We start from the raw sequence: 24,229 nt of genomic DNA, 5'->3' as shown, positions 1-24,229 counted from the left end.
AGTCAGCTCTTCTCTATTCTATCATTCATTTTTTCCACTCCAATTTCTTCCTGGATTTTCTCATTCCTTATTTTGTCTCTTCTACTCTTCTGTATCATACTCCTCAAGAACTTCATTTCGGCTGCCTGTATTCGACTCTCATCCTTCTTTGTCATTGTCCAAGTTTCTGCTCCGTAAGTTGTTATGGGTATGTAATACATCTTGTACATAGTATCCTTTGCTTCCGTTGGCACATCTTTGTCCCATAACATGTTTCTTACACTATGATAGAAACAACTTCCAGCTTGAATCCTTTTACTAATCTCAGCATCCAGACGAGCATTCTCCATTAATTCACTCCCCAGGTATTTAAACGTTTCCACTACTTCCAGGGGCTTGTCTGCAAGTCTAATCTGACCTTTCCCTTCTTTCTGCCCTCTAGTCATAACAAGAGTTTGACTCTTTTCTACACTTATTTTCAATCCACATTCTTCGATCTTCCCATTCACAACATTCAACTGTTCTTGAACCTTCCTGTCGTCTTCTCCTCAAATCACAATATCAACTGCACAAAACCATGTTCACTTTTTGAGCAGGCACTTCGCAGACAAGAAATTGTAACACCTGAAAAGCAGAAACTACGTCGGATCCAATCACGTCCTCCACCCACCTTTAGATGTGACTTGTGTGGCCGCATGTTTCATGCAAAGATTGGCTTGATCAGTCATCAGCGACATCTCCACAGAGCCAACAGACTTTAGGAGGAACTGCAGGAGAAAACGTATTCTCGGAAACGAGTAGCGGCCGACGACGGCTTGGACATGGACAGAAAATTGAGTATCAAGATTTGAGTATCAAGCTGAAACAGGCGTTAAGAAACAAACCTTCCATAAATTTTATGGGAAGATCTTAAAATGCATAATATTGCATCACAGTGGGTGCCACATACACTCACTGACATGCAAAAGTGGCAGTAGTATGCTATATGTTATGACTGCTTGATACACTACTGGCACGAAGGCAAGCAATGCTGGATTGAACTGAACAGTGACCATGGATGAATTGTGGGTCAGGGCATATGAACCAAAGCTCAGACCAGTCTGCAGATTGGTGACATGGAGGATTATCATGAGGGCACAAGTTCTGCCAAAGCCCTTCCCCAGTGAAACTGATGGTTATTGTGACTTACAACATCAGAGGCTTGATTGTGTGTAACTGTTCCGCATGACAACAGTGACAGCAACACATTACAGAACCTTCCTGTAGAGACAGTCACGTTGTGCCATTACGGACAAAGGCTCCAATCTTCTCAATGTCATCCTTTCCTATGACAAAGACAGACTACATGCAGCAGAGTCTGTACAGAGGCAACTTCAGCACTAGGGGCAAGAAGTACTGGAACTCCCACCGTAATCACCGACACTGTCTCATTGCAATTTTGATCTCATACCCAAAGTGAAAGAACCATTGCGTTGAAGATGTTTTGGGACACAAATGGACATTGGGGACACTGTGAATCATAAGATTGCAAAATTCACACAGGGTGAGGTGACTGGTATCCATCATTGGAAACATGTTGTGGATAATCTACGGGACTACTTTTGAGGTAATGTAAGGATTACTGTACTCTAAGTGTACAAACTTTGTCAAAATGGCATCCAGGTTTAATTATGTGTTGGTATCACTCTGTGCTTTCTTTTTATTTTTTTAAAGTGTTCATGCATTAGGTGTTTACTTGCCTTCCTAAGATTTTCACACAGGGTTAAATATGGAATCAATTGCTGACATTGATCCTACTGAAATGTGTCTCATATCATTCTGCTACAATGGCTGCAGGTGTATAGCCACTAGCAAGCAAAGTAATTTGTGGAACTATGTGTAAACAATAGTGTTACAAATAAAACCGTGTCTACATGGGGTACAGTTGTATCGTTCATTCTGTCATCAGTGTTTCTGTTGAAGGTTTCATGTTTGAATTGGTATGTTATTGTGTTTACCTGGAGTATTTACTGGACCTACCAATAGAAAGGAAATCTTGAAGCATAAAGGCATAAATTCCTTATTCAAAATCCCAGTTCTGTGAAGAATGCTCTATAAATAGTTAACAAAAATGTTATCATTCACATGCTAATTGATTGTCCCATCAACAATGAATACAGTATAAGGAAAGAGTACTCTTTTAAGTTGTTTCTTTTGCTTTCTTTTCAGCCATGTATCAACCATCAGCCAATCGCCAGCCAATTACTTGCGAGTACCAGGATCATACCTGCTCTCGTTCACGGCTGGAGGGTTATGAATACTGTGTTCGTCATATACTAGAAGATAAGAGTGCCCCTTTCAAGCAGTGTAACTATGTGTATAGCAACAACGGACGGCGCTGCATCATGCCTGCTCCTAAGACAGACAAGAGAGACTCTGGGTAGGTGGTCCTTTGCATTATATTTTGAATTTATTCTCTAGATTCTTTTACTCATTGTGGTAACTAAAGTCATTGCCAAGTATTTTTCTAATCATTTTCACAGACTTTGATGACATTACTTGTTATATTACTGTCAAATTTAAGAATTTATTGCCCGCAAGCAGTAGGGAATTTTATGAAGTGTATGAGCATCAAGAACATGTGAGTGCATGTAGTAGTTACATTAAGTCTGTTCTTTAAATCAATGACTTCCCGTAATTACGGGTTGACACAGTGGACAAAGTATAGCATATCAGGGTACAGATATTTTTATACAAATATAGTTGTAATATGGTTTTGAAATGATGGAGGTCTGAACGAATGAGATCTCGGAATGTGTATAGTACGCGCACCTTTTCTTGAGCCCGGATCTCCATAGTAACGAATGGGAACCAGGGCTCAAGAAAAGGTGCGCGTACCATACAGATCCAAGTATGGTTGTAGTAATTATGCTTTGAATGCTGTTCATAGGCAGCTCAAAGTATTTCCGGAATTCCATGAATGAGGCAGGTATTGTGCCACGAGTACCAGCCATTAGGCCAATAATCTCTTTTTCATTCAGCTGGTACTTGTTTTTGTAGAATGGTACGGTAGGCACATAAATGTTCAGCTTGTCAAAGTGGACTTCAGTAGGCTGACTGACACGGTGTTTGAATTGGATGGTCGGATCAATAATGAAGCCTTTCAACTCATTATCCTTAAAGGCAATTATGTCATTTTGCCTACTACTGCCCGTCATAGACAAACTGTGGACTTCTTCATGAACATGGAAGTTTTTACTCTGGAGTTCTTCTGCAATCAATTATTTTATTGTGTGATAGCGTGAGTTTCTCTGTACTTCACCATAGGGGCAAAAATCCAGAACATAAGCCAGTGTTTCTTTCTCTCTGGTGCATCTGCGACAGACGTTTCCATCCTGAGTTCTACCCAGAATAGTTTGTACTGCAGAAACATTTTATGTCATCTTGATTGCCTTCTGCTATTTACTACTAGAAAGTCCTTGGTGGTACCTAAGCCAGTTGTTGACTGGAGTGTACTTTTTATAGAGCTCTACACTGATCCTCTTCTGAGGCTAAGAAAACCACATTTTCATTTCACTACTTCTTAGCTCTTGGCGTATTTTCCTTGAATTTGGAAGGTCGCTGCCTTTATTGGAGAATATGTGATATTGAGGGTCTGTAAACAATGCGTTGTTTTGGATGACAGATCATGCACCTTTAGAGATAAGATAAAAGCATCTGTATCCTAATACACTATTCTTTGTCCACTACGGCAACTCCTAATTGCGGGAAGTCACTGATGTGTTCAATAAATGTATACCCCAAATCTTATAACATTGCTGGCTCATTGAAGAGTATTGCATGTGCTTATTTGTTGCAGATGCACTTCCCAGGTTGCTTTAAAAAGTCCATGGTCTTTGAATTGTAAATCAGAATACAAAGCACTATGGGTTATATCCATAGGTAACTGCAAAATTTCCTTTAGGGAGCTCTTTAACATTTTGTCAGCGGTTTTCAGGAAGCTAACCGTTACTTGTTTATTTCAGCAGTTTGAAAAGCATGTACAATAGTAGAGTTGATTGTTTTTTTCAAAACGATGAACTACAAACCTACTACGCTGGCATAGCAGGGGGAGAGGTGATGCTCCTAGGTGGCGGATAGGGGGTCTTAACCGGCTTGCTGGCGAATTTGAGCAAAATAAAATAGCTCTCGCGGACAAAACACACAACCCCCTCTGGGAGGGGGATGCAAATGAATAATACACCCACGGTATCCCCTGCCTGTCGTAAGAGGCGACTAAAATAATTTATTGGCTTTACGTCACACTAACTACTTTTACGGTTTTCGGAGATGCCGGAATTTAGTCCCGCAGGAGTTCTTTTACGTGCCAGTAAATCCACCAACACGAGGCTGACGTATTTGAGCACCTTCAAATAACACCGGACTGAGCCAGGATCGAACCTGCCAAGTTGGGGTCAGAAGGACAGCGCCTCAACCATCTGAGCCACGCAGCCCTGCGAGGCAACTAAAAGGGACAACCAAGGGATGATTGAATCAGAACCATGAGAACACTTGTGATTAACACATCACGCGAGGAACACCATGGGTTGCCTTTACTTGCGAGTAGTACCACTATGTTATTTACACAATAGGTTTATGATTAGTAGCAACAAAGGGTGAATCAGTATGGGTTTTACAGTACCCATGTTGTCCAGCTCCATGGCTAAATGATTAGCGTGCTGGCCTTTGGTCACAGGGATCCCGGGTTCGATTCCCGGCATGCTCGGGAATTTTAACCATACTTGGTTAATTTTGCTGGCATGGGGGCTGGCTGTATGTGTAGTCTTTATCATCATTTCATCCTCATCGCTACGCGCAGGTCGCCTACGGGAGTCAAATCAAAAGACCTGCATTTGGCAAGCCGAATTTGTCCTCGGACATTCTCGGCACTAAGTCATACTTCATTTAATTTCAGTACCCATGATTAGTACGACTACATGCGGAACACTACGGGCTTACGTTACCAGTGATTAGTACCATTATGAGAAACACCACGGGTCTTGGCATTGCCTGTGATTAGTATCCACTCTATGAGGAACACCACAGGATAGTATGAATCCGTATGATTAGTACACCAATGTGAGGAACACCCTGGGTTTGCATTGCCTATGAGTTTATAAGCTATAAATTATATTGTAAGCTAAATATTGTATTGAAAAGGTGGACCCTCTTGTCAATTTACTTCTTATAATTGCCTATGAGTGGCGCCGTAATGTGAGAAATACCATCGGTCTGCGTTACCTGTGAGTAGTACTTCAATGTGTGGAAAACCGTAGTTTACGTTACTTACGATTAGTACCGCTACATGAGAAATAGCATGGTTCTACTTTACAAGCGATAAGTATCCTATTAGGGGTCATTGACCTGAATTTTGGACCCCTTTAGACAACAAGCATCATCGATTCAGGATTGTGCTTTGGAAGCAGCCCCTTGGTCAATATATACTATTGTTTTAAGGTAGTATCCGGGAAGGTGGCTCATTGCGGGTTGAATCCACTGATGGTTTTAAATTCATAATCATTGTTCATTGTCTCTTTTTTTTAAATTTTAGTCGGTGGAATTAATTTTGGAATTATTTTAAACTTTCAGTATTGCGAGCTGGACCTACTGATTATTTTAAATTCATATTCATCCTTTCATTATTCATCATCACGTTTTGAATTCTGGTCAATGGATGTTTTAGACTTTTAAATTGTCATTACATTTTGTCTCATTTTGTACCATTAGGGGCCGATTACCTAGATGTTAGGTCGGTTTTAACAATGTACATCCTAATCATCAAAACAACGACCTTTTGATCAGCCTTTGGCAAAGGTAAGGCTGTAAGCGCATCTAACTTCTTAATTAATACATACATGCATACATACATACATACATACATACATACATACATACATACATACATACATACATACATACACACACATATATACATCATCATTATAGACTGTTATGCCTTTCACCGTTCAGTCTGCAAGCCTCTGTGAATTTATTAAACGTCGCCACAATCCTCTATTTGCAACTAGTGCTGTGGCCTCATCTTTGAATCATCAGAAACTGAGTCTAACCATCGTCGTCTTGGTCTTCCTGTACTTCTCTTGCCCTCCATAACAGGGTCCATTATTTTCCTAGGTAACCTATCCTCCTCCATTCGCCTCACATGAACCCACCACCGAAGCCAGTTTAGGCGTACAGCTTCATCCATCGAGTTCATTCTTAAATTAGCCTTTATCTCCTCATTCTGAGTACCCTCCTACCAATGTTCCCACCTGTTTGTACCAGCAATCATTCTCACTACTTTCATGTCTGTTACTTCAAACTTATGAATAAGATATATTGAGTCCACCCAGCTTTTGCTCCCGTAAAGCAAAGTTGGTCTGAAAACAGACCGATGTAAAGTTAGTTTCATCTACTTTCCTTCAGAATACTGTTGATCGCAACTGCGAGCTCACTGTATTAGCTGTACTACACCTTGATTCAATCTCGCTCACTATATCACCATCCTGGGAGAACACACAACCTAAATACTTGAAATTATTAACCTGTTCTAGCTTTGTATCACCAATCTGACATTCAGTTCTGTTGAATTTCTTACCTACTGACATCAATTTAGTCTTCTTAAGGCTAATTTTTATAGACTGCAGGCTTTCGACACAATCTGCCATTAAGACAAAGTCGTCAGCATAGGCCAGACTGCTTACTAAATTTCCACCTAACTGATTCCCTCCCTGCCATTTTATACCTTTCAGCAGATGATCCATGTAAACAACGAGCAGCAAAGGTGAAAGATTACAGCCTTGTCTAACCCCTGTAAGTACCCTGAACCATGAACTCATTCTACGATCAATTCTCACTGAAGCCCCAATTGTCAACATAAATGCTTTTGATTGATTTTAATAATCTGCCTTTAATTCCATAGTCCTCCAGTATGACGAACATCTTTTCCCTCATTATCCTGTCATGTGCTTTCTCTAGATCTACGAAACATAATCACAACTGCCTATTCCTCTTGTAGCATTTTTCAGTTACCTGGCGCGTAGTGAAAATCAGATCCTGACAGCTCCTCTGTGGTCTGAAACCACACTGGTTTTCATCCAACTTCCTCTCAACTACTGATCGCACCCTCCTTTCCAAGATGCCTGTAAATACTTTGCCTGGTATACTAATCAATGAGATACCTCGATAGTTGTTGCAATCCTTGCTGTTCCCTTGCTTATAGATAGGTGCAATTACTGCTTTTGTCCAATCTGATGGTACCTTACCAACACTCCATGCTAATCTTATTACTCTATGAAGCCATTTCATCCCTGCCTTCCCACTATACTTCACCATTTCAGGTCTAATTTCATCTATTCCTGCTGCTTTATGACAATGGAGTTTATTTACCATCCTTTCCACTTCCTCAAGCGTAATTTCACTAACATCATTTTCCTCTTCCTTATGAGCTGGGCTGTTCGCAACACTACCAGGATGATTTCCTTTTACATTGAGAAGATGATCAAAATATTTCCTCCACCTCTCCAGTGATTCCCTGGGATCTGTTTTGAGTTCACCTGAATTACTCAAAACACTGTTCATTTCCTTTTTCCCTCCCTTCCTAAGATTCTTTATTACTGTCCAGGAAGGCTTCCCTGCTGCTTGACCTAACTTTTCAGTTTAGTACCAAAATCTTCCCAAGACTTATTTTGGATTCAACAACTATTTGTTTCGCTCTGTTTCTTTCATCTACGTACAAATCCCTGTCTGCCTCAGCCCTTGTTTGAGCTATTTCTGATAAGCCTTCTTTTTACATTTACAAGCTGCTCTCACTTCTTTATTCCACCAAGATGTTCGCCTTTTCCCATCTTTACAAACAGTTGTTCCTTGGCATTCCCTTGCTGTTTCTACTACAGCATCCCTGTATGCCACCCATTCTCTTTCTATATCCGGAACCTGCTTACTGTCTACTCTTCAAAACTTCTCACTAATCATATCCATGTACTTCCATCTAATTTCCTCGTCCTGGAGATTTTCTACCCTTATTCGTTTGCAGACAGATTTCACTTTCTCTACCCTAGGCCTAGAGATACTTAGTTCACTACAGATAAGGTAGTGGTCTGTATCTTCGAAAAATCCCCGAAAAGCTCGTACATTCCTAACAGATTTTTTCTGAATTCGAAGTCAGTTAAGATGTAGTCTATTATGGATCTGGTACCCCTAGCCTCCCCTGAGTAGCGGTGAATAGCTTATGCTTGAAGAATGTTTTCGTAATTGATAAGCCGCTACTAGCACAGAAGTCCAGCAAATGCTTCCCATTCCCATTAGCTTCCATATCTTCCCCACATTTACCAATCACCCTTTCATATCCTTCAGTTCTATTTCCAACTCGCATTGAAATTGCCCATTAGCACTATTCTATCCTTGCTGTTGAACCTGACCACGATGTCACTCAATGCTTCATAAAACTTCTCAACTTCATCCTCATCTGCACCCACACATGGTGAATACACTGAGACAATTCTCATCCTAATTCCTCCAATTCCCAAATCTACTCACATCATTCGCTCACGTACGTGCCTAACAGAAACTATGTTGCGTGTAATGGTATTCCTGATAAACAGCCCTACCCCATACTCTGCCCTTCCGTTTCTGACACCTGTCAAGTACACTTTATACTTGCCTGTCTCTTCCGTGTTATCTCCCCTTACCCGAATATCATTTACTCCTAGCACATCCAGATGCGTCCTCTTTGCTGACTTAGCCAGTTCTACTTTCTTTCTTCCATAAGTCCCATTAATATTGATAGCTCCCCATCGAATTCCATTTTGTTCGTTAAGTTGTTTCCAAGGAATCCCTCGCCTGTCAAATGGGAGTGGGACTCAGTTACTCCTATGCATCCGAGGCTTGCTTAAAATGTTCTGAGCTCGGTAAATTCATGAAGCAGGATGCTACCCTACTTACACATACTCCAAGTTAGGATCTCTCCTTTAACAGGTTATGAACCACCAGCTGAATTCAAGAAGATTCTTCAAGAGCTAGTATTTTAAGTGTTTCACCAGGTCTTCTGTGAAGTGCATTCTTCAAATTGGAAGAAAACTGCAAATTTTTACAAGACTTGTGTTTTTAACATTCCAATCTTTACTTGTCTTGCACTGAATATCAACAACACATGCTTGCTTCAAAAATTGTATCTATAAATTATGTCTTGGCTTAACTCTATTGATTTTAACTGATGATGGCTCTGGCAAGACCGAAACTAGTTTCATCAAATTTATGTAACTTTTTAAGTTTATAATAAATAGTATTGAATTGGTGGAGACCTTATCTTTTGTTTTACATTATATTGCTCTTCAATACGGAATAATATGAAATTGATTACCTATGATTAACTTTAACGTATCCACAAAGAGATCCGAGATGCTGTCAGTTGGTACAGTTATTTTATTTTATTCACACCTATTTACAAATTTACCTCCCGGTACAATTATTATTGTTGTTGTCGTCATCGTTGTTGTTGTTGTTGTTGTTGTTGTTGTTGTTGTTGTTGATGTTTGAGTTCGTTATATGCATTAGTTACCCATGGGTGAGAGAATATTGTTTTCAAGTTACATCCATTTGTCGCACTTGTGTCAACTTCTTGTAGAAGATTTTTGAAGAAGAGGTTGCATGCAAGTGGAGTGTGTCCTTAAAAATGAAGCCAAAATATTGAATTTCTTCTCTTTCTTTAATAGGGGTATCTTAACATTTTCATGAATATCGAGCTACTCTATCTATGAGCTTCCCCTTCTCAATACATATACCCACACATTTGTTGGCATTTATCTGCAGTGTTGCCAACTTATATTTTCAAAATCCACTAAATACTACCAAAAATCCGCTAAAATTCCGCCAAGAAAGCCGATCTCAAATAATGAGCAATAATAATAATAATAATTATTATTATTATTATTATAAAATAATAAAAGTAAATGTCTGCACTCACCTGATCTGTGAGTTTCACTGGGATTAATCCCTGCCTGCGAGCCGGCAAGCTGAAACTTGTAGGCGTTTTACTGCCGGGTGAAAACTAGGAATCCCCTACCTCAAGGGCCACACACAGAACAGGCCACTTCATAAAACAGTCTTCCTTCATAGCAAAAATATAAATGCTACTCTCTCACAGTTTTATTATCTGTCATCATTCGTCAACTAAGAGATAAGTACCATTCCCCACGCATTACAAATTTATGATACCATGATCTCATAACATCAGATCCAAATAACATGTTTTCCTCATGTGACTGCTAGCTCCTGACAAGAAATACGGAATAGCTCGGAGACAGACTGGAGTACAAATTTGAATAAGAAAACGTAAAATGGATCAAGCACTAAATTCCGCTATAATGAATCTAGAATTCCGCCAAAAATTCCACTGTCCGCTAAATGATATATTTCTCTGCTGACAGTCTTCTAATTCCACCAAATTTAGCGGAAAATCCTCTAAGTTGGCAACACGGTTTATCTGTAAATTGATTTCCTGCAACTACATGATAGTAATGCATGTCAACTCTGCTGTCGGATTTTTTATTATGGATACTCGAGTTTAGGCTTCAATTACAAACGAACTAGTAGGCCTATTGCAATTATTATTATTATTATTATTATTTATTTTCCACTAATTGTAGTTACAATTTAGGGATGGTGAATGGAGAAAGGGCATAGCCCCATATACACAAAAGTGCCTCCATCACCACTTAAAAATTATAATATACAAATATACAATTACATTCTACATGATGTTCTTATATACAGTTAAAATAATTACATAGGCATATTTACATACAGTAATACTCACAAGACCTGTTCAACATTCAAGTCATGACGACTCACACACACACACACACACACACACACACACACACACACACACACACACACACACACACACACACACACACACTCTCTCTCTCTCTCTCTCTCTCTCTCTCTCTCTAGAAACCCCACATATATTTTAGCTAGGCCGGCTCACTCATACACATTTACCGTCTCAATCACTCGGGACCCCATAACTTTCATCCATCCTCCCACTCATGCTGAACATTCTCACAGTAGATAAATTATGTTTTGTACAGAGGGTTTCGTTATATATACATCCGTTTTACGTCTTTACAGAAATTTTCTGCAGGTAGTTCTTTTATCTGCGGTGGGAGTTCATTCCACAACCGAGCAGAACGACTAAAGAAGCCACTTTGATATGATGCTGTTCTTGCAAATGGAGGGAAAAGGGACACACCTCGACCTCTTTGAGCGGAACGATAGTTCAGCTGTAAGCGGTTGAAAGGGTTTATATGAATGTTACCTGCGAGGGATTTTCTCAGGAAAGTAATATCTATTTGTTTACAGAGGGATGTTATGGAGGGCAGTGACCTGGCTGTATTTAAATGACCGTGTTGAGTAATTAGTCGTTCTGCTCGGCGTTGAACTCTCTCTAGTTTCGTCATGTTCTCCACTGTAGTAGGGTGCCAGGAAGGAAGCCCGTACAACAGTATTGGCCGTACTAATGACAGATAGGCTGTCTGAACGGCTTTCTTCCTGGCTCCCAGTAGAGATCTGCGGATGAAACCCAGGACTCTGTATGCTTTACACCTTATTTCCTCAACATGTTTATTCCATTTTAAATTGCTGCAGATGTGAATGCCAAGCAATTTTATTGAGGTACAAGGCATCAGGTTTTTACCACACAGTGAAATTTCGTGTTGTAACTGTGATCTTGCTCTAGTAAAGCGGATATATTTACATTTCTGTACATTTATACACATTCTATTTATTTTGCACCACAGCACCACGTTATCGAGATCTGACTGTAACTTATTTACGTCGTTCTCATTGCGAATGGCTCTGTAAATGATGGTGTCATCAGCGTACTGTGCCATAGAAGACGATACACAACCTGGCAGATCCAGCGTAAATATTGTGTATAGCAGCGGCCCTATCACACTACCTTGAATCACACCCGAGGTGACTGAGGTTTGTTTTGACCTGGCCCCACTGAACACAACGCTCTGCGTCCGACCTACCAGGAATGATCGAAACCATGCCTGCAGGTTGCCTTGAATGCCATACTTGTTAAGTTTTAACAGCAGTCGTTGATGAGGTACCTGATCAAAGGCCTTACTCCAGTCGAGAGTTACGCAGTCCACTTGGGATATATTAGACTGGTCCAGGGAATGTTGCCACTCATCAATTACTGTTGTTAAAAGTGTAGTACAGGATTTTCCAGGGAGGAATCCATGTTGGTTGTTATTCAACAGGTTTCTCTCATTCAGAAAATCCAGCACATGTTTAACAATTAGGCGTTCCATGCATTTACATAAGCCAGATGTAATAGAGACTGGGCGATAGTTGTCTACATTTTCCCTGTCACCATCTTTGAATACGGGAACGACATTTGCTTTCTTCCATTCTTCTGGAACAGTCCCACTGTTCATTGAAATGTTAAATATTGCACAGAGAGAAGGTGCTAATGCTTCTGCACAGCGATGGAGAATTCTGGCCGGCACGTTGTCTGGGCCGTTCGCAGCATGAGGTCTAGTTCTCCGAAGACTTGTTGCGACCTCGTTAGCAGTGAAGTACAAGCTAGTTAGGGGCAGAAAGGGAGGGGTTGACCTTGGAGTGAACATGTCTTCATCCTTGTCAGCAGTGGAGAAGTTATTTTTAAATTTACTATTGAATGTGTCTGCTATTTCTTGGGGAGAGGAAACTGATAGTCCGTTGTACTTGAAGACGGATGGAGCACTTTTGCCACTTTTGTTTCTAATGAAAGCCCATAGCTCTTTACTATTAGAACTAAGGCTGTGGATATATGAACTGTAGGCATCACGGATTAGTGATTTGAGTTTGTTCCTAGCCAGTCTGTACTTCTCCCACCTACTGTCACTTGGGTTTTCCTTCCATTTCCTGTATAAACAATTTCTCTTTCGAATACCTGATGTTATCTCTTTATTGATCCATGGCGTTTTTCGCTTATTAGAGATAGAAACTTTCGGTACAACTTGATCGACACATTCAAAAAATACTTTTTTCCAGTTTTCCCAGATCTCGTTGATATTTATATCGCCGGTGAAGGACGCGAGGGGAATAGGAAGACTTTTTGATAGAAGAGAGGAAAGATCGTTCCAGTTGGTGCGGGAAAAATTATATATTGTTCTGGAGTGGAGTTTTGGGGAGGGTTTTCTGTAGCTCAAAGTTGTAATTATGGCTTGGTGATCACAAAATCCAGGTATTACGTCCAGAAACTGGACGGATGATGGAGAGTTAGTAAGGAACAGGTCTAGTGTGGAGCGGGAATTTTGAGTAATACGAGTTGCCTCGAACACTAACTGATGGAGGAAAATGTCGTAGAAGGTGGAGAGAAAACTATTAGCAAGAGGATTGTTTGGTACTGGGGCGGCATTTCTAGACCAAGTAATTTCAAGATTGAAGTCACCAGCAATATAAATTGCGTCATAATTATTCTGTACTTGTTGCACACGATCCAGAGAGGAGAGCAAGGCATCGTTCATTGTTTGTGAGGACTTCGGTGAACGATATACAGATCCGATGAGGAATTTATTACTACCGCACGTAATTTCTACCCACACGGCTTCAGCTGTCGTCTCCAACTCGGGACGTCTAGTTGGATTACACTCTGGTTTTGTGGCAATAAGAACTCCGCCTCCTGTGGTTAGAGTGCGGTCCTTACGGAACAGGATGAAAGAATCTGGTAACACTTCTGAGTCATTAATTGTGTCTGAAAGCCATGTTTCACTGATACACACAACAGAGGGATCTAGGCTTGAGAGCGAAGCGAGAATATATTCTTTTCTACCTGGACGTAAAATGCTGCGTGCGTTAAACGCAAAGAGAGTTAGATTATTATTTACATATTTACAGTTGTAGCTATTTACAGAGTCACTGGTAACGTCACTGGTATTGGTAAAGAAAGAGTTCGTTAGTGGCGGCATTTCGCATTGCCAGCAAGTCCACGTTCTTCCTCCCTTCTTTAATTTCCTGTATTCTGAAGTAGAAATTTGTGCACATGTCCTGTGACTGCTTGACGAACAATTATTGCAGTTTACAAATAGTTGATTACGACGCCCGCTGCTTTCACATATTGTACAATGCTGAGGTCCGGGGTTCAATTCAATGTCTCCAATTAGCGCGAGAGTTAGGCACCACAGTGGCCGCCCAGCAATCGGAAGTCTGACAACTCTGCCTTCCCCATTACGACGCGGCCGCCCTACCGCCAGCAGTCCAAGGCTTTCACTGCCACACCAAGTGAGACACTTAAGAGAACATTTCTCACTTACCAACAGTTTTTCCAGTAGATGAATCTTCTTCAAATCACCACAAGACTTATCCGAATGCACTGTTACACTTTTCGCGTACGTCACGGCACTTTTTATCAACAAAACTATGATTAATGCACGGAGAACACTTGTAACGACCAGCATGCACGCCGCCATCTTGGACAATGAGAGTTTTACCAATATTTTCCTTGTTTAATTCTACATTAACTTATATAAGACACATTGTTTTTGACATTATTTAAATAGTTTTTAGTTGTGGTTACAATAAATATTGCCCGGATTTTTGGCTTCTTTTGTAGGAAGCGCTCACTTAGGAATATATATAAGGAAAATGACTTGTCAGATGGTAATGAAATTTTTATATGTTATAACCACATGAATTTGTAGTGTAATACTCAAGTTATAATTTTTTTCAACCACCCCGGAAAAAGTTCTTATCATTTTCCTAAAGCAACTCTTTCTCAGCCCAGGATAAATGTACAGCAGCACACTTGGGCTTGTTTTGAAGCACTCAGTCATGGTTGTCAGAAACAACAACAACTGTAACCGTCCAGTGTGGTACCGAATTTATGAAGAGTAATTTTGAAAGGAGGTTTTGTGTATGCCGGAGCGTGCGATTTCTGGTAACAGCCAGGCCAGGTGGTGAAATCGGGCGCACTGTTGTCGCGTTCAGTAGTATTCATGCGCGCAATGAACACAGCTTTTTGTTTACTTTCAACCTTTAATTTTATTTCCTCTTATAAATTCCACTTCCCATCACCTTTTCTCATAAGGGCTTTGGACCTTCGATGGCAGGTTTGAAAATGGTTGACTTCCTAATTTAGAAATATCACACTGTACAATTTTTACAAGAGTTATTTGCATCATTATTTACATATATTTACAATCTTTAATTCTCTCAATTTTCTTCATCTGAAAAATCACTGTGTTCCGATGAATTGGTGCTGCTGTCATTCATGTTGATTATGACTGGCTCGAAAGAAGTGACATTTTCAGACAGTCCATTCTTTTCCCAGTAGCGGTCTTCAATTTTCTTAGCGTGTTTAATACATTCGTTTCCTGAGTTCCGGGGTCATGGTACATAAAGCTTCTCGGCATAAAGCATTAATTGCTTCCATACCTCTACCCTTTTCTAATGTGTTAGCCATATTTGTTTTTGCTATTTTCCCTTTTACGTAAGCCCAAATTAGCTCGATTGGATTAAGCTCGCAATGGGCCACTGGTAACCAAACAAGCTGTACACCTGGTTGAAGTCGTTTAGTCAGTTGCTCCAGCTTCTTCTTTACGGGTGTTTGAAAATAAGGTCTGGCAAGGACAATCAGCTCTGATTTAGTTAATTTGTTATAATCGTCAACTCCAGGTGGTAGTGAAATATTCTTTGATGTTATCCAAGATATGATTTCAGGTTTCAGCCATGACATGTTCGGGTTTTTAGATGAAGGATTGACCATCATATGATATGGAGCTTGATCTATAACGACAGCTGACCTTTGAGGCAATAAACTCAGGACTTTCGTGAACCATTCTTCATAATGAGTCGAGTTCATCTCATTGTGGTAATCACCACTTCCTTTCCTGCCAATAAAACAAAGTTCTGCACCATCAAAACATCCTTCTTCACTTCCAATATGTAAAATTATGAGGTGTTCCCCAGCTCTGGGCGGTGTTTTGAACCCTTCACGCCATCCATAAATTTGCTGAATGTACCCTCTGTACAGATTATAGTTGTCAAAGTGTTTTTCTAAAGCTTCAACCATGTTTTCATGCCACCCATATTTCATAGTATGGTTCTGTTCACACCAGATCTCGTCTGTAAAGAAGATCTTGTAGCCCTGTGCTCTTCTCTAATTCGTCTAAGGTATGTCGGGATGCAGCAACTGTCTCAGATTCCATTAGCACTGGTTTCCTGTTTAGTCTTTTGAATCAGAATCTCAAGCTTTGAACTACTTTCAAAAGCGTAAAAATTGACATATCAGGAAAATCCACCATATTTTCTAACAGTTTCATGCGAAGGCTTTTAATTGTGGGAAATATTTTATTCATATAAAAATTGTGCATATTTCTTCATATTGTGCTCAAAGTAAAAACAGGATGGATTTTCGGACGCGCCGGTTTCACACACTGCTTCTTTCTTGACCTGGATACCTTATTTCCATCATTCTCCTTTGAAGCGGCTCCTACTCTCTACACTGACGACAGCGATAATCCAAGACAATTTGCCACCTTCTGGTACACAAGGAACCTCTTGTCCCCTACTTTTCCCCCCTCACATTGAAAGAAACAAATAGCACTCAAAATCATTGCAAGTTCACCCACTGATAAACGGCGGTCTCGGAGGCATCTTGAAGTGGCGTGACCAACATGCAGAACATAGGACAACTGAAAATAGCTTGCGGACAAACCAAGGTCACGGGCATTCTGTTTCACAACTGCCCGGGGCGAGTGTACACGGCAACACTGTGCCCGATTTCACCACCTGGCCTGCTGTTAATGCCACGGTCCGGCGTGCACAAAACCTCCCTTCAGTATTACTCTTCCGGTGAACTTGCATAATGCACCATCTTAGCATCGCATTCGGGTGGTATTGTTTAGAGAATCCTCTGAAATCATAAAGCAGAGAATGACCACAACAATTGGACGGAGGCAGAGTGCATTTCGACAGCTCTACTTGAAGACGGAACAAGTTTCGTCAAATGTTTAACTTGTTCCGGCCCTCCGGATGAGAGGCAGTCAAGTTAGGGGCACGCAGCTGTGAGCTTGCATCCGGGCGGTAGTGGGTTCGAACCCCACTCTCAGCAGCCCTGAAGATGGTTTTCCGTGGTTTCCCATTTTCACACGAGGCAAATGCTGGGGCTGTACCTTAAGGCCACAGCTGCTTCTTTCCCCACTCGTAGGCCCTTCCCATCCCATCGTCACCATAAGACTTATCTGTGTCAGTGTGACGTAAAACAAATTGTAAAAAAAAAACTTTCACTGCAAATACATCTGAAACAACAAGAGATATTGCAAAATGACTTTCACGAGTATGAAGGCTGGCAAGGGGCTAATTAAAGTAAATACTGTGAGCCAGTCAAAAACTTAAGAAAATATGATTTTCAACATAAACTTATGTTGTTTTTTTTATGGTCACCCTGTATTATTTCTTGTGCAATCATTAACATGAAAAATCTTATAAGGAATGACGTTTGTTTCATCGCAGTATGTCAATTACATCCCAAGGTATTGCAACGTGAAGTTGATGCTTATGATAAACGAAACGCGCAGCAGTTTTCTATACGATACAAGTATTACATGAGGGCAAAGCAAAAAGTAAGTTACACTTCCAAGTTCTGGCCATTTATGAGACCACCTACACGTAGGCAACATGGCTGTGACAACATACAATGTAACTTCACTTTTTCACATATTGTCCAAGAGACTGTAAACATTTCTTGGAATGGTCAACCAACTTTTTGATTCCAGATGTGTAGAAATCACCTCCAGCGCTATGTTACCACCTTGAGATAGCTGCTTTCACCTCCTCATCGTTTTGGAATCGTTGTTCACCCAGATCCCTTTTCAGCTCACCGAACACATGATAATCGCATGGCGCTAAATCTGGACTGTATGGAGGCTGTTGCCATACCTCCCATTTGAATCGCTTCAGCAGTTCAGATGTTTGGCGGGCTGTGTGAGGTGATGCACCATGTGATTATCATGTGTTCGGTAAGCTGAAAAAGGATCTCGGTGGACGACTATTCCGAAATTATGAGGAGGTGAAAGCAGCTATCTCCAGGTGATTTCTACAGATCCGGAATCGAAAAGTTGGTTGACCATTCCGAGAAATGTTTATAGTCTCTTGGGGACTATGTGGAAAAGTGAACTTAGATTCTATGTTGTCATGGCTGTGTTGCCTATGTGTAGGTTGTTTCATAAACAGCCATAACTTGGAAGTGTAACTTACTTTTATATTCACCCTTGTATAATTGGCCAAACGTGACGAGTCTTCTATTGATAGAATCCACCAGTTTGGACATTCATTATAAGAAGGTCCAAGCAAAGACACCACTCGGATACGGTGGGGTATCATTTAGAAGATCAAGGCGGGTTGGAGTGCCTGCAAACCCAACAAACAACATGCAGACACACCAGATTAAGGAAAGACTCAAAATTCAGCAAACCAGGAAAATTTTCATTTTTGGCAACATTAAATACACAGGCTGACCAAGCTGATGCAACACTAGCCAGGATGTAAGTACTCGGACACCTACATTTAATAAATATCACCTTATCAAGAAATTTTTTCTTATCTTTTTAAAAAGAATTGCTTCTTCCTTTCACAGACTTCTTCTTTTTAACATCTTTATGAAACCAAGTCTGGCATTCAGCTTGCAAACTTTTAAGAGAAGTTTCCACTCAGGAATATGTCCAATCTAATACGAGCCAATCCTTCAGCGAAAAGTGTTGGAACTTTTTTTTTTTAAAATTCTTGTTTTCAGACACGTATAAAACACCTTAAGATTTTAACAAGTACTAACCTATGTTTTAATGTGTTGTTACCACCAACAACAATAAGATCTTTATAAAGATCTGTATTCAGCTATAGTTCAAGAATTGATGGTTCTCAAACTTAACAACCACAATGTGCTCTCACATGTAAAATGTATGTTATGGAAGTTATATGTTTTATAATGGTATTTTTTTTTACTAGAATTAGTGGTTTAAATTCAAGATGCATTTGTTATAGTGTGACGATATTTAATGTGACAGATTTTATCAGAGACATGACCAGACACCAAGATTATCCAGTATCTTTCAAAGTCTTAAATATATCCTTGTTCTCTTTTTGTCTTATGAATATTGATGGCCAAAGATGAGGATGAAACATATACCATGATTTAATGTTGTTCTGAAAGGAATAAATATAATTATATTGTAAAGGTGAAATACTAAAAGTACCATAACATTTGTTAAGGTCGACAATACAGACCAAAAATGAAAATATAAATTTGTTAATGAAAGTTGGGAAGTTAGAACACCTAACAGATGTAAGGAATTAGGTTAAGGAGTGTAACAGGCTATGGCAGCTGGTGCAATTCTTATCCTCGCTGCTTAGATGGGGGTTTCATTCATTCCATTCCTGACCTTGTCAAATGACTGGAAACAGGCTGTGGATTTTCATTTTCTTCAGGATTTGTGCAGTACAGATCAGGATCCATTAGAATCAGGAGGATATATCTATTGCCTTTACAAAGGACCACCAGGAGAAAGGGTGTTGAAAAATGTTCCTCAATTCAGAGAAGGACTGTCGGTCCATAATAGTATGTTAGATTCAACTGAGAATTTTTTTTATTGAAGTCTTGGAAACTGCAATTTTAATAATTAAAACAGAACGAAACCTACACATTGATAAATGTCTGTGCTCCAATGAATGGCAAAAATAGAGAAGAAAAGGAAGAAACGGAAACATTTTGGGAAGAACTCGATCATTTGATAGCAGACGTCTCGGATACATATATAAAAATCTTACATGGGGACTTCAGTGCGAAAATAGGACAAAAAGAAAATTTCATACAGTGGGGAGGAAAATGGCCAGCTCATAAATTAAACAAACAAAGAAGGTCAAAGATAATTGATCTTTCTATAGATCATGGATTAATTTTGGAAACAACAAGATTTAAAAGAAGACCACACAAACTAATGACTTGGAAGTGCCCTAATGTTAAATTGGGGGAGTTCCAGATAGGTCATTTAGTCATGGACAAGAATTATCATAAAATATGTATATTGTAAAAGTCCTCTGTTGGTTAGACATCGATTTGGATCACTATATCTCAAAGATTAAAATAAACTTAACACAAAAAAAACTCAAACCATCCAAATCCAATAGGAAGAAGAACTGTGATCCTAATTATTTAATAAATAATACAGTATATTTTGAGAGATCCAAAACTCTTCTAAGCGACAAATTGGGGATGATAATTAATAAACTGAAAACCCTAGGAAAACCATACCTGAAGAAATTTCTCCCATTAAAATGAAGGAGGAAACATGCAAGGTGTGACACAGTGATTCAAGAAGGGCACAAGTCATGGTTAAATGATCAACAAGAGAAAACAGAAAAATCCCAATAAGTAATTAATGCTAGAAGACAAACAGCCAAAGAAATTATAAGGATTAAAAGAAACCATCAAAAAGAATCATTAAAATTCATAGATGAAGCATTCAGTCAGCAAAAAGACAAGGGATTAGTACAAAACATTTCAGCAATACCAGTCAAATTATACTCCACCCACATTTATGACGAGAAATACAAATGGAAAAAAAGGCACATAATAATAAAGTCAGTGCCAAACTTTTAGCTGAATACTTCCAAAAATTACTTAGCAGTGAGGAGCCAACACAAGACCTAAGAGTATCTCCTTCATCCCAAAAATAAAACACCCCTAGAAAAGTTTATACCACCAGATTACAATGAAGTGCTAAAAGCAATTGGTTCACTGAAGAATTACAAATCATCAGGAGAGAATAAACTAGTAGCGTAATTATGAAACAATGCAAATGAACAAACCATTTGGAATATACATAAACACCTCATAGACATTTGGAATACTGAGAAAATGCCTGAAGAATAGAACACAGTGATAATCCACCCATTGCACAAAAAGTGTGAATGATCACATCCAAATACTGGGAGATATCTCTGCTGGAGAGCACACTGACTCGGTGTGTAGCATCTGGTAAGGGTCCCAGCTCAGGGTTATGAACGAAGACCTCAACGGAATCTATAGCAGAGAAGATGGACTTCAGAACGGTGGAGATTGCAGAAGAGGCAGCCCATTACTTGGGGAATAGTATGAGTACACTATTCATCTGCAGTGTTTGTTTTCCATGTTAGGGGTGGCTGCAAGAGTGTCTATTCCCCATGTAAGGGGCAGCCTGAATAATTGCTGGCAGTAACTCTAAAATGGCTTTGGGAGTGGCGACCCCATTGTAACAATAGTCTAAAATGAGTGGTGGTAAATATCAGCCTCGGAAAAGGTTAGGGCGTACCCCGCTAAAAGCGGTCTGCAGTTCTTGTGCCGGGGGAGCTGTGATAAGTGGGCAACAAGCATTTAATACTTTAAAGGTGGGAATAATGAATGTTATGACCTTGACAGGAAAATCAGAAGAGTTGATTGATTTTATGAAGAAAGAGAATGTTTGCAATGATGGGACTGAGCAAGGTCAAGTGGAAGGGAAGTAGATTGATTTTGGGGAGAGAAATGGAATGATTGTGGGTAACAATTAGTTTAGAAAGAAGAATAGTGGAATGATCACTAGATATGGCTGGCGTGAAAGAAAGACAAAGACAGTTATTGATTGAAACTAAAGACATTTTATGACCGGAGGGAATAGTTTAAAAAGTATATTAATTAGTACGTTTACATGCAGGATTCAGGTCGATCTGAGTACACTTCCCATATTGAGAACGCCGTGTAAACGGGGACTCAGTTCGGATTGAGTCTCAAGGTCGATACGGTAAAATCTGGGATCGTATCGTACTCTGTTCAAATTGAGTTCCATGTAAACGCGGATCGTATTGAAAACGACCGCGCACACACTCCATGTTTGTTCTGACGAAATCGTCATCATTAAAATTCTGTCGAAATAACAAATATAATAAGCCAGTAAATACATTTACCTTTATAAATGATCAGCAACTGCAATCATATAATAAGATGGCCAGCACTTGCGATTAACAAAAGCACGATAACCTTCTGTTGGGAGTTAAACTGGTGTGTGTGTTCCATCTATTGCACCAATTTCATTTGGAATACCACACATACTTTCAAAACTGAAAGTTATCTCCTGGGTTTCTACTGCATTTGGCGTTTTTAAATTCTAAGAGGTGATATTGCCCCCATTTTTCCCGAGCTAAGCCCAGCCATCGAGCGATGAGTCCCAAGGTGGACCGTTCGATCGTTGGCTATCACTTTCTAGAGGCATTTAAGGGTTGTAAGGATTGATGACCAAGCAGGATAAAAAGAAATATTAAAACAACACTCTGACATTTATTCACATAAGCAATTAAACAACAAAATATTCTTGCTAGTATTTTTTCTTTAACATAACAGAGCTTTCATAATATCGGGTTTCTTCCTCGATTTAGAGTGACTTGTGTTCATATCTCCAGCTCTACTGTGCTGTAAATGAAACCAAAGAAGTAATTAGGCCACTTGCCTTTTTAAACCAAACATTTAACTGAAAGAACTAAATAAACATGTGTTCAAAGTTTCACCAATTTAAAGTTGCCTCAACACGTGGTCTTTACTATGTACACAGCTGAATTAGTCAAAGAAAAACTGTTTCCAAAATTCTCAAAATTAATTAATTATTATCTCGATTATTATTATTATTATTATCATTCAATTAACCTGTTTCATTGTAACACGATCGTGCTCTTACTAATTCTCCACCGCATCATTTATCTAATGTTCATCATTAATATTTCAGAGTAATGATTTTTGATTAATTTTTAATGACTTATTTTTACAATGTTTCAAAGCAATCATGCGGCTGACAAAATTTCTACCTTTAATCTTTGCATTTCATTTCTATTCAAATTAATCTTAAAGTCTTTCAGATTTTTAGAAATTTACATTACCAACGTGTGAGCTAGTTAAATAAATTTTGTTACAAATCGAGTGCCTTTACAAAGTAACGAGATGATCTTTCCTTTTAAATCTCGCAAAACAAAAATTAAATTCCTTCCTAGTCTTCCTTGACTTAATTTAATTAAACTTTCCCTTAAGGGCATGAAATTATTTCTTAAGGCAACACACAACGATGAATGTGATCCGCGTCACGGCGAGTGCGCGACCAGATCAAAATTAAATGAAATAAACATGGCACAAGAGAAATATACACACTTACACACACATTCACACTAGGGAAACACGTTTTATGTACACTATTTACAACGAATCCTGACTTGGCAATTTTAGTTATGATTTTTTTTTTTATCGATGGTCGGGACGCGTAATGTCTCGCAGAAATAATTCGTGTACAGAAATTCTCTTACATTAATGGTGGCTAGTGATCGAAGTCATGAGTATCACTTGATAGAGATACATTTCACATATCAGCGCAAGTTCATCTAATTCATGAGATTATAATGGAAGATTCTAGTAAAATCCATAAGCACTACCATCATGTGGGCTACAGGTTGAATTTACCGCAAGCGTGAGCCTTACTCGCATTATTTTTACTTCCTACCTGTGAAATACACTCACAAACACGTGCTCCACTAATTATAATCTATCTTGCGCTCCAAATACACAAGAATAAATCAATATCACCACTAATTCATCATTTACTCAATTATGCAACAAATATCCCTCAGGATAGGCCATATTCCAGACCCTTCATGAACAGAGCACATTCTATCTCACATTTAGGAATTCTACAGTAGTTTTATGGCTCACGAGCGTTTACTTCTGTTTTACCCGATCTTTAATCAATATTATTATTATTTAAGTGATTATTACATCTACTGATTCTCCTGGAATGTCGTAAAATTAGATGACTTCATCATAGAAACAACAAGTGATTTTAAAGACACTAGGTTCGACCCTATTCACTCAAAATGTACACGCAAATTTTCCCTCCGGTAACTTTCAATATTACAAATAAAGTAGGTTTATCGTGTGGTCAGTGATTATTAAACTTAAGCTCCTTAAGCATGGGAAGTCAGTCAAAGACAACCTACATGTCTACTCTAATAGATCTCAAAATCTCATTCACACGTACCTAGTCTACCATGACACCTTAAGAAGTAGGAAAATGAAACATTTCTAACTACAGCAAACTGATAGATCTACGACTTAAGAAGAAAGATCTCTAGTTGTACAGAAGATAGGACAGATAAATTAAATTAAAAAGGTACTCAAGTTTTTGTAGAGTTC

General features: G+C 39.3%; 1 protein-coding gene across 5 annotated transcripts in view; it reads left to right on the top strand.

Annotated features, from left to right (window-relative positions):
- The window catches only part of dgt1 (dim gamma-tubulin 1), a 333,213-nt gene that overhangs the window by 50,227 nt on the left and 258,757 nt on the right, over positions 1–24,229 (top strand). For all 5 annotated transcript variants that reach the window (XM_067147580.2, XM_067147575.2, XM_067147576.2 and 2 more), the window contains exon 2: positions 2,188–2,398. In XM_067147580.2, coding sequence (XP_067003681.1) covers positions 2,190–2,398 — 209 coding nt within the window. In that variant the 5' untranslated portion in view covers positions 2,188–2,189. The remainder of the gene's footprint in view (positions 1–2,187; positions 2,399–24,229) is intronic.

The sequence above is a fragment of the Anabrus simplex genome, chromosome 5, assembly GCF_040414725.1.
Source record: "Anabrus simplex isolate iqAnaSimp1 chromosome 5, ASM4041472v1, whole genome shotgun sequence".
NCBI lineage: Eukaryota > Metazoa > Arthropoda > Insecta > Orthoptera > Tettigoniidae > Anabrus > Anabrus simplex.
This window is presented reverse-complemented; position numbering and strand designations above follow the sequence as displayed.